We start from the raw sequence: 17,249 nt of genomic DNA, 5'->3' as shown, positions 1-17,249 counted from the left end.
ACGTGGCCCCTGATTCCTTACACTTAAATAGTGAAATAAGTGAATTATAATAAATTACATACAAAAACCTTTACTCATTGGTAGAGTCTGCAACCGATGAGAAAGGCTTCTGACCGGACCGGAGTCTGTGCATGCAGCTTTTCCCCCGTGAAGTAAGTCACCTGTATCCAGGAGTGGTAACATGTACCCTAAACATGCCCTGCTTTTTTGAATAACCTTCTTGTACATGCATTTCTTACACTCTATATTGTCACAATATATTTACTTATTTACCCTATGAGAGTTGTGTGCTTTGTTTTCTTCTCTTTTGCAAGTTTCTAGCATTAGTCTAGTGAGGTGGTTGTGCATCTGTCTACTTACAATTTTGTTTGTGTCAACTGTCTGTTAGAGAGAGATGGAGAGAAAGGAAGAAAGCTGGAGTGAAAATGAAAGAGGTGAGACAGATGAAGAACAGGGAGAGAGAGAGAGCTGTAGTGAAAATGAAAGAGGTGAGAGAGACGAAGAATGGGGAGAGAGAGAGAGATACAGGGAGAAAAAAAGAAAGCAAGCAGAGGAGTTAGGCCTGGGACATAGTAAGCACTTAGGTGCTGCTGCTCGCTCTTGCTTGCTGCCGCACGCTCTACCAGGAGCTTTTTGCTGTCCTGGCAGAGGAGACAGCAAGCGCACTTGGGAGGCGGGTATCAGTGTGTGTGTGTCACTTGGTAGCTGTCAGTGTGTGTGTGTGTGTGTGTGTCACTTTGAAGTGGTCTGTGTGTTTGTGTGTCACTGGGGAACCTGTGTGTGTGTATGTGTGTGTGTGTGTGTGTGTGTGTGTGTGTGTGTGTGTGTGTGTGTGTGTGTGTGTGTGTGTGTGTGTGTGTGTGTGTGTGTGTGTGTGTGTGTGTGTGTGTGTATATTATATAATATTTTACATTTTTTTAAAAAAGACATGTTGTGAGAATAAATTATTTATTAACATTGTGCAACTTTGATAAATATATTGATGCACGCGCACGCGCACACGCGCGCATGCACACACACACACACACATACACACACAGACATACACACACACACACACACACACATACATACACACACAAATGCACACACACACACATGCACACTTGTCTGGTAGTTACAATACCAGACCGGCTGCAGACCCATTGGATGGGAGCGGTCACGTGACCGCTCCTCCGCTTCCCTGAGCGGCAAATTTCAAACTTGCCTGTCTCGGGGAAGTTTCTCAGCCTCCGCACGCATCAGCAAGCATGCGGAGGGAGAAACTATAGCCGCGCTGATTACAGATGCAGGGGCTTTGTGCATCTGTTCAGCGCGGCTCAGCCCGGCTCAGTGACGCTGAGTGCACTATGTCCTGGGCCTAAGAGTTGATATAGCAACAATGGGTGCTGATTCAATAGACAAGAGAAAAAGATAAAGGGGGTCATTAGTAGAAACCAGCGGCAAACAGGACAGGAATTTTATATACAGTATACATAGTTGTTGTTTTTTACATGTCTCGATAGAAGTGGCCTTTTTTCTTCTTTCCGGTAACATAAGCAAAGGATTTTTACATAGCTTGCAAAAACATCAGCTTCATATTTACCACTTGTCCCAGCAAAAATCATTCTTCACAGGATATTAACACGTGAATATTTAATTTTAGTCATTTGCATGGCAATTAGCATTTTGCTAATTATTTTTTTCCATTGCCGTTATTGCTTCACTGTTGATATAGCATTTTTCATGAGAGAAAAAAACACTTTGCAGGTAATGTACAGTATAAAGCATTGCTAATAAGTGAAATTGTCAAAATGACACTAGAGAGGCAGAGTTTGGATGTTTTGTTTGTGGTATACACATGTAAATGAAATGTATCTTTTCCATAAATGCGTCAAAATAGTATATTATGTTTTTCTTGGCGTAAGAGACAAATGCAAATAGGTGCTCCCTGCGGGCCCCCCTGGGCTGTGTGCCCATTTTGTGGCACAGGGGAGTCCTTATTCCATATTTATTTATATACACGCGACTTCATCCCCTCTTGTCGCTCTTGGGGGGCCTACTTCTGCAGTTCTGGCTGGATTTCTCCCCACATCTTTTTGGGCGCTGAGTATACCGGAACAATAGGGCAAGTGAGTTCCTTGTTAACCTTTTCCTGGCATTAGTCAAGCTGGCTCTATATAAGTCCAGGAAGCAGTGTTTCGCTGGGACGGTATCCCTTACTTGCATGGCTCTGTGCCGGGTGCTAGTGCACCGTATCCGTATCGAAGCAGAGTTCACCCACACTGTGGCCACTGGGAAGGTACCTGAATTTACGTCCCAGTGGTCCTTAAGTGGGGTGCTCTTTTCAGTATCCCCCCATAAGGTTTCTTTAAACTCCACCTCCTTATTTAATTGCACTCTGTTATGATTTACAGGTGCACAGATGTATTGTAATGTAATACGGGCATACCCCGCTTTAAGGACACTCACTTTAAGTACACTCGCTAGTAAGTACATTTCGCTCAATAGGCAAACAGTAGCTCACGCATGCGCCTGTCAGCACGTCCTGAACAGCCATACTGGCTCCCTACCCGTAACCGAAGCTGTGCACAAGCAGGGAGACTATAAAGCCTGTTACACATGCGTTATTTACATCAGTTATGCACGTATATGACAATTGCAGTACAGTACGTGCATTAAAAGTGGGAAAAAGGGAGTGCTTCACTTGAAGTACATTTTCACTTTATATACATGCTCCGGTCCCATTGCGTACGTTAATGCGGGGTATGCCTGTATTCAGTCTTTTTCTAGTTGGTTCTCCATCAAGAGGTAGCCATCTAGATGCTAGACAATCAGATACCACTCTGGAAAATAGACTATCACTATCAACAAACTAGTTGTATCATATTGTGTGACGCCTTTCTATGTGCCCCTACAATAATTGTCCTTTTTAATGATTTGATGCCAAACAAAGTTATTTACAAAAGTCTCCCAGAAATCTATTATTTACTCACCACTATTAGCCCACCCAACAAATGACCAATATTATATTTTGCAGCACATTCCTATCTGCCCCTAAAATAATCTTTTTTTTTTTTTTTTGAGGACAACACGCCAGACATGAAACGGGGTTATTTACTAAGTGTAAAAAACTCAGGCAAAACCAGAGCAAAAGATTTGCACTGTATTTATCAAATGAGAATCTCAAATTGCTTTCAATGAGATTCATTTTCTTTGAAATCACGGTGTTATTTTATTTACTGACTTTGTCAGAAAATATGACACTGGGCCTTATAGTGAAATTTAAATTAAAAAATTATATTTCAAAAGTGCAAGTAAGAATGTTGGATGTGCTCAATGAAAATAATGTGCAATATGTGTTGTCAGTGCTGGAAAATGAGTGGCATTTAAAATCTGGATATCACTTAATTCTTTCACACAATAATTTCCTGCAATAAGTACAAAATCATATGTTGTATTGAATACGGCCGTCATATAATTACATTGCTGATTATCTTCCACAACATCCTCATCACATTAAATTGCAGGTGTGCTGAGTATACTCCTTTCAACATTATCATTGCCCATCTATTATTTGTCAGTAGAGATACGCGAATGCCTCCGTCTGTAATTCACAACGCATTTCTAAACTATACCCTGGAATAGGACCTTTGCTCGAGGAGAGAGTTCTTTTTAGCAGAAGGTCCATTGACTTCTTGTAAGGGTTCCAGTTCAGGCTTTGGCTGGAACCTGCCCTTACCTAGCTGCTGTGAACTCTATTATTGGATGCACCTGTTCCAGGGCTTAAATAGCAGCCAGTGACTCCCAGATACCACCAGAGCATGGTATACATTTAGTTGTGTTCCTAGCCACGCTTGGCTCTAGTTCCTGAGCCTGCCCCGTTCCTGAGCCTTCCGTGTGGCTTGCCTGCTGCTGTAGCTTGCCTTTTCCCTGTGGCTTCCTTGTTCCTGAGCCATTCATGTGGCTTGCCTATTGCTGTGGTGTGTCAATCCCTATGGCTTCCCTGTTCATTGGATTTTCCTGTTGCTGACTGTGTCCCCGACCTCGCTGCCTGCACTGATCTCTGCCTGTCTCCTTTAATTTGCAACTCTGCTGCCAGCCCTGAACCCTGCTTCCATACCGATTACGGATACTCATACGGGACTCTGTCACAGGGACCGGGTAGGTTTATTTGCATCCCTACCTCAGCCCTGCGGGTCCGCTTCCTGATTGGAGACAAGCACTTTCACACTTACAGTCATACACTGTAACTGGAAATAGAATCCCTTATAAGTCTACATTTCTAAAAGCTTCTAATGACAGAGCTACTCTTTAAAAGCAAGTCTAACACTAAGCTTGTCTCAGTTACAAGATATCAATATTTGGGTATGTGGCTATACTCCTATCTAATATTTAATTTGCATATTGACAAATTGACATCCAACATGTACTCCAAACTGAGTGTACTTTATAGAAATAAATCCTGTCTAAGCCTATTGTAAGAAAATGCATTGCATAGCATGTGCTAATTATATATATATATAAATATATATATATACACATATATATATATATTAAATATATATATATACCGGTCCCCGCTGGTTCCCATTAGCTCCCTTACCTCCGCTGAGGCCGGGGAGAGCTGCGGTAATGCTGCGGACCCGCCGTCAGTCAGGGAGGCAAGGCGGTTTGCGATCGGCAGTGCAGGGAGCACTCCGGAGCATCTGAGGTGGGACGCCGGTAAGAGCGCCGCCGTTTTAGGTGCTTCGCGCATGCTCAGTGGCAATACAGCAGCAGCGTCCACTACAGAGTAGCTCTGCATAGGAACTAAAATCCCCAGCAGCCACTGGGGCTGCCGGACATGTGAGGCGCAAAAGCCAATAGGGCTGCTAGGATTCCCTTGCAACAGTTAGATACATTTGGCTCGCTGAGAGGACCGCACCAGTCTGGTGAGGGAGCAGCAATGAGTTGGTAGTGTCTCAGGAGACAGTGGCCCTGAGACCAGGCCTAGTTTGCCCCTTAGGTCCCAGGTAGGCCCTGAGTCCCACTTAGCTTGTGGGTGCTTCAGGGACAAGCCCATAGATTAGGACCATCGCCCCTCTTATGCCAGTGTCAGGGACACAGCCAGGACGCCGTGCAGAGACTTGCGGCCTGTGCTTTGGGCTCAGACCACCACCGCAAGGCAGAGACTATTAAAGTGGGACACTCCAGCTGGAGTTCACCCCACTTAAAGGAGGATGCCATCGCTGAAGGCGTGGGACGAGACAGATCCCTTTCTTCAGTCAGCGGTACCGGATGCTGGAGCACCTAGCAGGTATCATACAGTAAACAAGTGCACCAACGATACACATAAAGACCCGGGCCATGGTGCCTTTGCCCGCGCTGAGGCATGCGGAGGCTGTGAAGTCATCTGAATGAAGTGTGAACTTTCCCTGGCCATGGTGGATGGGCCATGGGGGGCGATCCTAGGGGTGGGACTAGGGGCGTCACGGAGCTGGTTCACCCTCATTTCTCACGTGACCTGCTCACGTGACCTGCATGTCGTGCCAAGAAATCAATTTCAACTGAATTCTTGCGCAAGGCGCGTCCCCTCCTGCCTCCGCCCGCATGCGTCAGAAAGGTCTATGGGTGCGATCAACGCCTTAAGGCTATCAGATCGCACCCCGCGTGGTCTCCCACACCATGGACTAAGCCTTACTGTGGGCAGCACTGTGACACACACTTGGGGTGGGAGAGACAATTGGGACTGGACACTGGGACACTGGTGCCCCCTGCACCAGAGTATTGTGGAAGTACTGTATATCTGTGTACACATATGTATGGTGTAGTTGTATTACTTGCTCTAGTATACAAGTTGCATGTTCAGTAAACCTGTCATTATACACTGCGTGTGTGTTTATTGTATTGGATCCTGTGAGGGGGTTATCCGGCACTGCATGGCTCTCCCAGAACCCATCAGGTACACCCCAGGCTCCCAGCAGCAAAGGTTTAGGCCTATTGTGAGCCAACAGGTAAAACACACCACATTACACTCAGTAGCAGTCTCATCTCCCAGAGGGTTGGGGAAACAACGCTATATATATATATATATATATATATATATATATATATATATATATATATATATATATATATATATATATATATATATATATATATATATATATATATATATATATATATATATATATATATATATATATATATATATATAAAAGAAAAAAGAAGAAAGCGCAAACCTAAATACTATAAAATAAGGAAGAAATTTAATAAAGACAAATATTGGCTTGGTTGCAGGATAAACAGAAGGAGAAAACAAACAGTAAATATCAAAACATAACAATACAATACATGGGGGTATATTAGGAAAATAAAAAGATATATATACATATATATATATATATATATATATATAAAAGATATATAATATATATATATATTTATATATATATATATCCAATAGCTGTGTCCAAAAATAGTCCAAAAACGTCTAAAGGGAGGAAGTAGCACTGGTAAATACCAAAATGCTGGATAGCATGGCAATTGATAGTAAACGTACAGTAGCAGCAATAGGAATGGATAGATGGAGATAAATGGAGATAAGATAGGTGGAGATAAATAGCAGTGTGGAGTGCTAAGTAGCAAGAAAGGCTACAAATTGCAACTTATTGATGGATCCACAGGATGAAGGCAGAGGGGGGTATGGGAACGATCTCAACAGTTAAGTGTATCCACGATAGACCCCACAAGGTCTCCGCGTCCCTCCGTCAGCTGTGCCGGCAGTTGCACAATAAAGATGGTAACGCTGATCCGGGCTAGCACTAGAGATGCCATCCTGTCTCCTCAATACCCCCCTCACACGACAGCCAATTTCCTCCAAAAAGGTATGTGGCAGCAGATGAGAAATGGCTGTTGGAAAGCCAAGTGCCGCCGCACACGCTGCAAGTCCCACTAATAACCTCCGATGTAGATAAAGCCAGTGCTCTCATACCACATTACACTCAGTAGCAGTCTCATCTCCCAGAGGGTTGGGGAAACAGCAATATATATATATAGATCACTTGTGAGATCACATGTCATAGACAGGTCTGAAACTCTGCCTTTCACCATTATCACCTAGCATTCAGTGCTTCCATTGCAGAAAGGGATTCTGGGAAATGACATGATTACTATCTACAACCGTATGTCAGCTTGCTCAGATCTCATCTGAGGGACACGCTGCACGTCATCGACCTCACCTCAGATATTTGTTGAAAGGACACTTATTTGTGGGCCACGTGCGATGTCCTGTATAGAGCACCGTGAGGGTGTAAATGCTATTACAGTAGATACTTTTTGGAAAAAGATACTTCTCTCCATCCAGATCAGAGGCAGTTTTTATTGTCTGATATCGAGTTTATTCTGCAACATAATTATATTTTTATTTGAATTTTTTTTTATTTGCAGATGTGTGGAACGGCCATGGGCACTAAGTTTGCTCCCAGCTATACAAACCTATATATGGTGTTTTGTGAGGACCTACATGTGTGGGATAATGCTAGGCTGGGGGCGGACCTGGTGTTCTTTGGCCGTTCCATTGACGATATTATTTTGATCTGGGATGGAGAGGAAGGAGAATTCACTTCAGTCCTTGAGTCCTTTAATATTAATGACATGGGGCTTAAATTTACTTTTGAGATTCACTCCATGTGTATTAACTTTTTAGATTTGGAATTGTTTAATGTTTTGGGAGATACTAAGATTCAAACGAAAACACATTTTAAGGGGGTGAATGTGAATAGTTATTTGCATGACTCTAGTGGCCATCATCATAAATGGCTTGAAAATATTCCCAAAGCCAGTTTTATAGAATATAGAATATTTATAGAATAAAACGCAATTGTACTTCAACAGAAGATTTTATGCAATAAAGTCAGTTTCTGGTTAGGAAATTTCTTGACAAAGGGTATAATAGAGTTGCAGTGTCAAAGACCCTTGATGAAGTAAAACAGGCGGATAGGGCCACATTGTTTACAGAATCAAAATTAAAATATCAATCAGGACGGTTTGGAACAAAAGGACATCTAGAATCTAATCAAAGTACCTGTCCACAATTTATAACCAAAAATAACTCAGCTGCCTCTTCTATTAAGGATATTCTTAGGCCACTGAAACGTTCTTCAGAGTGATCCCATGATAGGCACTCGTTTGCCCACAACCATCCCATTATATACAAACATGCCAAAAATATTAAACATTCATTGGCACCAAGTAAGCTGAGGAAGCTTACAAAGGGGAGGATACAAATATTGATGGTCAAGGTAATCATAAGTGTGGGAGGAGGTGGTGCCTTACGTGTAAACATCTGGTTATCTCTGATTCTTTTAGTTCACACACAAATGGTTCAGCTTATGATGTGAAGGGATCAATAGACTACGTATCCTCTTATGTTGTATACATGGTGTCGTGTTCATCCTGATTACAGTATGTGGGCCACACTATTCGTGCCATCAGTACATGGTTTTTAGAACACAGACGTAGTATAATAAATGGTAATCAAGCACATAGTCTGTATAAACACTTTCCCTCTACACATTCCAAGGATCCAGACTCTTTCACCAATATGGGTCTGGAACATGTCTCTCCTTCCTTGCTTGGAGGGGATAGATTCAAGAAGCTCTGTATTCGAGAGACTTTTTGGATCTATATGTTGGGTACCCTGTCTCTTTGGGGGTTTAATGATTGTATATACACTAGTACCTTGGTGTAGCTCTATGTGTTAGTTCCTCATTTTCATCCATATCCTTTTTATCTATTATGATTATTGTAATATAATTTTTTTTATGGTAGTCATTATTTTTTATGGTAGTCATCATTTCTCCTGTGTCAACACCCTCACTTGTTCACTAGATATCCATTTTATGGTAAATAATATTTATTAATATGTATTTTATGATTGTATATATAATTATATTTACACTTACATTTACTATTTATTTATTTATTTATTTGTTATGCCTTGATTATAAATTATTCACATTTATTAATACACCATGTCACATATATATTGATTAGCATATGTTTCATATAGTCACTCACTTTCATGCATATATATATTTTTCACATAGTAATCATTTGAATTATTGCACTGTTATAATATGATATATATAAATCATATTTTATATAATATCTCTTCTATTTTTATTATAATTCATATATTTATCACATAATATTTGTTAGAGTATATACTAACACAGCGGTGCCCGAGATTTTTTTTGGGGGGCGCGAGTGGTTGCTGAGGTCCCGCAATCTTCCCAGAGGCATTTAAATTAAATGCCGGGGAACCGTGCAAGGCCTCTGCAACCTGTACTTACCGAGGTTCAGCCGGCTTCGGGACGCGTGACCATGGCAGCGCATCGCCAAATGACACCGCGGGGTTATGTGACGTCACGTTGCCTTGGTAACGCGGCGGCGGGTCACGTGACGGGACATCACATGACCCCGCTGTATCATTTGACGCCATGGTAAGGGGGGCACAGGAACGAATGGAGCAAGACAGGGAGGGCACAGCAAAATAAGTTTGCACACCCCTGTACTAACACATACATAATCACATGTATGTCACTGTTTAGGATTTTGAATTGCATTAAGTTTCAACTACATTTGTATGTTTTAAATCTAGTTAATTTTATCTGTCAGTGTCCCCAGACTATGTACATTTTTTTATATATATGTATTGTATTTCATGAAATATAATAATTAAAAATTGTAAAAATTAAAAAATAATGAATCCTTGTTCAAGTTAAATTTATAATCAATACTTTATTGATGTTTATACTGTATATATTTATTTGTATATTTCATATGATAAATTATGTTATTAGAGTTATATTCCCCCTGTCTTATTCCATCTTGATGTGCCAAGCTGTTTTATGTTCTATGTATTTGTAATTTAAAGCTGATTCACCTGTAGTCACTTCTATTCATTAATATGGAGGGAGATAGGATTATTAATTAATCAATTTACTTGGACTATATAAGTCATGAAGACTCCCCCTTTTTCCAACCTCTGATGAAGTCGCCACTACCCTAGCAATGAAACGCGTAAGGGTTAAAACGCTTGTTTGGCTGAGCCTTGAACCTGGCTTTACCTTCTACCTGCTACTACGGAAGGGGGCTGCTGTATTGGAAATGCAGATACCATTGTGCCAGGGGACCGTTGTGTGGACACACACTACTGAAGCTACCCGGCTGTGTATGTGGAAGATCAGTGCACGCTTATAACCACAAGATCTGAGCTCTGTACCGGCAGAAGAATCACCGGATACCAGAGCTTTTTGTCCAAGGGGCTTATTCTACTGATTTGTTGTGAGTGACCTTATTTTAGCATTGTGGTAATAAACCTTTTACTATGTACACTATGGAGTTTGCGCTGTCCCTTTTTGTTTTTTAGGAGTATTGAGGAAGGTGGTTGATCCTGCGGATAGCTGTCTGGGAGTTCAAGTATTTTTTATTTATTTTATTTTTAAGGTTTATTATTTTTGGCTTTCCCTCCCACCACCTTCTCCTTTTGTTTCATCTCCCTTTTCGAATCCCCTTTTTCCTTTTATTATGTGTTTGTTTGTATGTCTTTTTGTGGTCTGCTATATTGGCAGGGCCAGTTTAACCATTAGGCCAACTTGATGGCTGCTTGGGGACGCAGAGTTTATTTTTTTGGGGGGGGTGTGGGGGAGGGGGGAGTGGCACATTTCCACTTAGTTTGCCTAGTGTCATGTAATCGGGGCCATGGGATATCCCCAGCAGGGAAAGTGTATTCTAGTTGTTGCAAGGGGTCTGGGCAGTTTCTTCCAACCTGCCACTGGGTAATGCAGTGAATCAGGAGGAGGTGTCATGAGCATGGGGGTGGGGCCAAGCAGAAGAGGAAGGAGCATGGGCAGGAAAGAGGTGAGGCTGTGTGTCTGTCCTGCTTTGTGTTTGTGTGTGTGTATTTGTTGTGTCCAGTGTATTTATGTCCTGTTGTGCGTGTGTTTGTATGTGTGTCCCTGTGTGCCTGTGTGTATTTGTTCAGTCCTGTTTTGTGTGTGTGTGTGTGTTTGTTCTGTGGTTATCCTGTGGGGGTGAGGGAGAGGGAGGGAGAGGATGATAGAGGGGGGTGGGATAGAGAATGACATGGAGGATGAGAGAGAATGAATAAGGGGAGAGAGAATGAGAGGCCAGGGAAGAGAGAGAATATGAGTGTGGGGGGAGAGATAGAATAAGAGGGAGGGGACAAGGCTAAGAGATTTCCTAGGGCGCCGAATACTTTTGCACTGGTCGTGGATATAGTGTGTGGTACAGCACCCCAAATTCACCTCAGCAAACTTGATATACTACAACTCAATATGCCATTTATCTTATTTGTAACTATAATACCCACTATTGCGATATGTTAATTGAACTAGGTTGGCTATCCCTTGAGTCCAGACGCAACTTACTTTTGACTTGTCTTACCTTCAAATACTTTCTGGTCAAGTTACCCAATTATCTAATCAGGATTCTCACCTCCAGAAATCTGCTTATGGTTCCAAGGTTCAATACAGACGACAGACACTCTTCTTTTTCTTACCATACACCCTCACTTCAATTAACTGAGTCTCTCAAAATTGCCTTTTGTCAAAGTTCTTTGAAAACTGTTTCATACATAAAACATGTAGCTGTAACTTATAGTATAATGTTGTCAAATTATTATATTATATAGTATAGTATATTATATATGTACCCATTACATACTTGAGAATGAGAGGTAACTCAATGTATTTTTCCTGGTAATATATTTTATAAATAATTACAGCACATGAATATTCTCTCTCTCCCCTTCTCCATTCTCACCTTTCCTGCAATTTCAAGGTCTGAATTAAAAATGATTGGGGAATTTATTGGCAAAACTGTTTGGTTTCTCAAAAATGTTTCTGATCGAAAAGGGTAAAATTTCACTTAGCTAATGAACTCAGGTGAAAAGTTCCCAAATCCCTATTTGTCAGGCTTTTCAGCAAAAATGTAAAGGCATGAGCCCCCCTGGCACAAAAGTAAACCGGGGACAGTGGCATGTTTAATAGGTAAAATTTATTTGATTTACACCATTTAAAAAAAATCAGATAAGTATAAATAGTAATACTTTTTTGAACTTGTATCTTTTCCATGGTAAAGAAAAGCTTGGGGTTTTTCGTTACAATCATTTATCCAATGTCTTTTGGTGATCAGTTTTGAAAACTAGAGTTGAGTTGTTTTCAGTTTGCCCATTGTTTGTATGTATAGCTTTATTTATATAGCACCCATAGTGAACTCAGCGCTTTATATAAAGAGAAAACACAAGACAGGGAATTAGAATACCATAAGTGCGTCAAACTAAATCAGACAATAGGAAAGGAAGTCCATTATCCGCAGAGCTTACTGTACAACCTAAATGTTTAATAATTACAAAGCCATCAAACAGATACACATACTGTAAGTAGCTGATATGATTACATTTAAGAGACCTAGAAAAATGGGAAACATACACATTTTCATTAGCATACAAATAACTAAAATCTATTACTTTAAGGGTGATTGAATCTCTCTAGGAAAGCTTACTACACTATTTTTACCTGCTACCCTTTTGAGCCAGACATTAGATTTGTATACAGAAGAGTACAAAGGATTGGCCAAGCACAATGTCATGTTGATGGTATCCTAACAGAAAAGTCAAGTTTGATTTGTTCTTATCAATAGCAAGTTTATCAAGTTACAGTACATTATATATTTTAAATAATAACTGGTTATGTACTGAAAAAATAACATATTTTACAAAAATGTAGATGACTGCATTTAAAGCCCCGAATTTTATGCAAGGAATTTAAATACATATATGATAAATACTATATAAAATATAGCAAATAATAAAGTGCTGGTCATGAAGCCAGAATTTATGTGCAAAATCATTTTTTTCAATCAGAAACTAGGGGTCCCCCAGAGTTGAACCGTATCCCAAGGTATTTACCTTTTCATCTGCCAGTGTTATTGGTCCCTTTTGGGAAATCAAGATGGCCGCCATCCAAGCCTCACTCCATGAGCCCATAGGAAGCCGTAATGTCTTTTACAGAATGACATTGTGGCTTCCTGTATGACCTTGATGGCAACCTTTGGTTATACATTAGTTTTACTGGCACATATAACGGTAGATATTTCTGCAGCAAGGCGGTCCCCACAGCTAGGAATAGTGCACAGATTTGAAAAAAAAAATGAAATAATGGGATTGCTGTTTTAAATATTTACATGCTTCAAAGTAGTAGCCCTGGTTAAAAAAAAAACACTGCTAGCCGGTATCTATAATTAATCGCTAAGCCATCTGTTGTAATCCTCCTTAGCAAAACAGGTATCTGAAGGTACCACTTATACCCTTCTTAATACAGTAATTCTGTCTTTTGTAAATAACTACATTTTACACATCTGGATACTTTACTTTCATGAAACATAGCAAGGTCAGTAGTTCAAATTCTAATTGTAAAATGATATCATTTAATGATTTTATCAAGGGATGACCTTACAATAAATGTCATTGGTTCGTATCATGATCTTCTGAAAGGCCTACCTGGATGTTAGTCAGAAGTGTCTCTATTGAAGACAATCCATCAGGAAATAGAAAATGAGATGGAAAGCCAGGAGGTAGAGGTTGCCCGTGCCCAGTTAGGGAAAATTTGTCAAAGCTGTCTCTTGCAGTTGGTGTTGAGAGCGGGGTCTCATCTGTATGTGATTGAAACAAAAATATAGAACAAGTTACGCTTGTCTGTTTTTATTAGACCTCAGTAATGGTTTCCCTAGTGGTTTCCAGAACATTTATTGCAAATTGGTTCCTGCTATCAAGAGAAAATGCTTTCTGCTGAATTTTCTTTAATGAAAAAGCTGTGGAGATACAACAAGATAACATTAATGAGTAACTTTATAAGCCTTTTAAATGCAGTCTCTAATGAGTCTGAGTTTACAATGCCAGAGAATCTTTCTAAAACAAATATTATCTCATATTCACTTGTGATAATATATTCAAGCTAACTTTATGACTACCTCCCAATTATCTAATTTTAGTTTATGTTGTACTGTGCATAACAAATAGAGGAATGAGGTTTATCTGCAGGAATACTTTATATATGTAGAATGTGCTTAGTAATATATTCTTCCTTTCCTCACCCCCTTCCACATTTCCTTACTCCCATCAGCATAGTTTTCATTAAAACAAAATAAAACAAGAAATATCACATTGAAAAGACTAACTTTAAAGCTATGTCTAAATTTTGTAATCCCCCAATTCTCTTATGCTTTACAATTATTCTGTGATTACTATACAGTATCAATCCTGTTTTGGGGGCTCATTATCAGAGAAATGAAAAATGGCTTGAAAATACATGAATCTTTGACGATATTGTAACTTATTTGATGTCATCGCCATTTTGTACTATTCTTGTACAGGCATACCCCGGTTTAAGGACACTCACTTTAAGTACACTCACGAGTAAGTACATATCGCCCAATAGGCAAACGGCAGCTCACGCATGCGCCGGTCAGCACGTCCTGAACAGCAATACCGGCTCCCTACCTGTACCGAAGCTGTGTGCAAGCGGGGGGACTATAGAGCCTGTTACAAATGCGTTATTTACATCAGTTTTGCACGTATATGACGATTGCAGTACAGTACATGCATCGATAAGTGGGAAAAAGGTAGTGCTTCACTTTAAGTACATTTTCGCTTTACATACATGCTCTGGTCCCATTGTGTATGTTAATGCGGGGTATGCCTGTATGTATTTATCTTCAAAATAAATGTTTCTTTTTATGTGCTAAAACCAGAATGCTGAGTACTGTTATGCTGGGTAATATATAGAAAGAGACGTTAAGGACATTTTACAGAGTTAAAGTGGGAAAAGCTGTTGCAACAGATATGTAAAACAATCTATTATTTTATTTATTTAGAAAGCATAAATTACTGCCTTAAAAATTTCCCTGCTAATATTTCTGCTTCTATTGGCCTATTTATTAAACTGCAAGAAAGTAAACCCTTCTAGCCCTGGAAGGTTATACCTGACCTCACCTGGTGAGGAAGAAAGGGTGCATGAGAGAAGGTGGACAGGTGTAGCTGGTTTCCTTTGGGATGTTTGGAGAAACAAATGTAGCAAGCTGATTTGTGGGTTTGCTGTTAGAGGGAGGGGCTGTCTTAGTTTTGTCAGACAAAACAACATGTTTGACATCTTTCCACCAACCCTTATCTATGGCATAAGGATAGTCCATCCAGTCAACATTGCAGTTGCTGAGTGGTCTTTAGAAAAACTGAGCCATGTTAAGTGGTTGGTATCGTTCTGGGGTATAGAATGCTGTTATATTTGTCACAACAATGGGGTTGGTGGCTCTGGAATTCAATGGACTCACCAAGATATGGTGATTTAAGGTTTGGTTACTGGTGTGGTGCCGGTAGGTTGAAGTTAAGTGGTTGATGGTGACATGGAACGTGTCCAAGAGCTGGTGCACCTGGAAGCTGGCATAAGGCTGTCTCTGTATGGGGGTGCTACCAGGACTAGGTTGGCTTACTGTTAAATTCATGTTACCAATAAATGTTGTGGCCAGTTCACCCAAATGATGGTGTGATGTGTTTATTGGGACATTCATAGGAGCTGTTCATCATTCAGTGAAGATGTAAATAAAGGGTGCAGAGCCTTCTCATGTATCATGTCATATTGTTTCTTTGCAAACATAAACCTTTCCGCACTAAAACCAAACCTCACCGTATTCCTTAAACAACTTTTGCATCTCCATGTACATTTTAGGTTGCAATTACCGCAGGTTCCAGTTGTGCAAATCCATATGGTATATCATTTTTATGTACAAATGCAGTTATCTCCCAAAATTAAGTTTTTCGCATTCATGTTTTTTTAATAAACTGTGAGATTGCACATACAGTAGAAATGGTTACAACGAGAACTTGCCTCAACCAAGAAGCAAGTTTATGGATTTAATTTCAATGAGCAGAGAAGGAATGGGAGAGGGTATCCATTATACAGTAGTAAGCACAATTTCTCCTTATAAACCATGAGAATACATAACCTATTCAATTTGGGTGAGAATAAAATAGTTGAAATAGTTGCATATTTCTGCATTTATCATTTTCTTGTAAAAAAAATGTCACCACAAGCTGAATAGGCGGAGTAGTTTAGTATATAAGTAGCAAGAAGATGGTGTACTGTAATGGACTGTCCCTCACCCAATCCTTAATCTTGCATGCCTGGGGGAGGCAAAATATATATCGCAAACACATTTGATGCAGTCTTTGCTCACCCTGTCTAATAAGGTTAATGTATATGTGCTCTGAATTAGATTTAACATATACTTACTAATTGCATTATACTGTACTTCTACACATGATAAATAAATTACCATGGAAGTCATTAAGGTCTATGGAGGTAATTCAATATGCTGCGAAGCAGACGTTCCCAGTGCGATCATGCTGCGGTCTCCCGCTTCGCAGCATGTTGAATAACCCTTTATATATCAAGAAAAAGGAGGTGCAATTTGAGGGCAAGAACACCTTGCACAATATGCATGAAAGGAAAAATCCCGTACATTTTTGGGTATCACAACGATGCAACAATGCAATACTTCTCTTATTACAAAAAAATAGCAATAACACTGGTCTTATCACAACATTTAAATGCTGTATGCTCAGTTTTGTTGCGATGGAAGTGTGGTGTAAGCCCCTAACTATTCATCCAACGTAGTTGTGGCCTGTTATTAGCTTCTTGGTATGACTTTTATGTTTCAATTTATGATTCAGGTTTTAGCAGTGTAATTTTGAATAGCAAATAATCATGTTGCTGAATATAATAACTAACATTCCAGGGCTATGTACATAGTAAACACACCCCTAAGGAGCTCATGAATATGTGTAATGAGCACTATTGCATATGCATGATTTCACTGTAATCATACTAGGTTTTTTTTTAACAGCTACAAACTGACAGTTTTGGTCCAATGTGCTAGCAAATAAAATACTATGCTGCATCAAAGTGAAAATGCCAAGCTTAATAAAACTAGTGTCCGGTTTTGTAATGATGGTAAATGGGTGGTAAACCTTGATAAATGTGCCACTGGGACTAATACAATACAATATAAAAGAAGTGGTGCAATACGGATAAAGTGTTTAGTAAAATAAAATACATTGCTCAGGGGGGAAATTGCTAATGTATAGTTGAAATTGTCATTCAGAGTTTCCTTCATAACAAATGCTTAAACGATTAGATCTACAATGA

General features: G+C 39.9%; 1 protein-coding gene across 4 annotated transcripts in view; it reads right to left on the bottom strand.

The window, feature by feature from the left end:
• Positions 1-17,249, bottom strand: part of DACH1 (dachshund family transcription factor 1) — a 466,035-nt gene that overhangs the window by 64,192 nt on the left and 384,594 nt on the right. For all 4 annotated transcript variants that reach the window (XM_075591024.1, XM_075591025.1, XM_075591026.1 and 1 more), the window contains one exon: positions 13,550-13,701. In XM_075591024.1, coding sequence (XP_075447139.1) covers positions 13,550-13,701 — 152 coding nt within the window. The remainder of the gene's footprint in view (positions 1-13,549; positions 13,702-17,249) is intronic.

The sequence above is a fragment of the Ascaphus truei genome, chromosome 3, assembly GCF_040206685.1.
Source record: "Ascaphus truei isolate aAscTru1 chromosome 3, aAscTru1.hap1, whole genome shotgun sequence".
Taxonomy (NCBI): domain Eukaryota; kingdom Metazoa; phylum Chordata; class Amphibia; order Anura; family Ascaphidae; genus Ascaphus; species Ascaphus truei.
The sequence above is the reverse complement of the archived record's forward strand: the minus strand, read 5'-3'. Positions and strand labels throughout refer to the sequence as shown.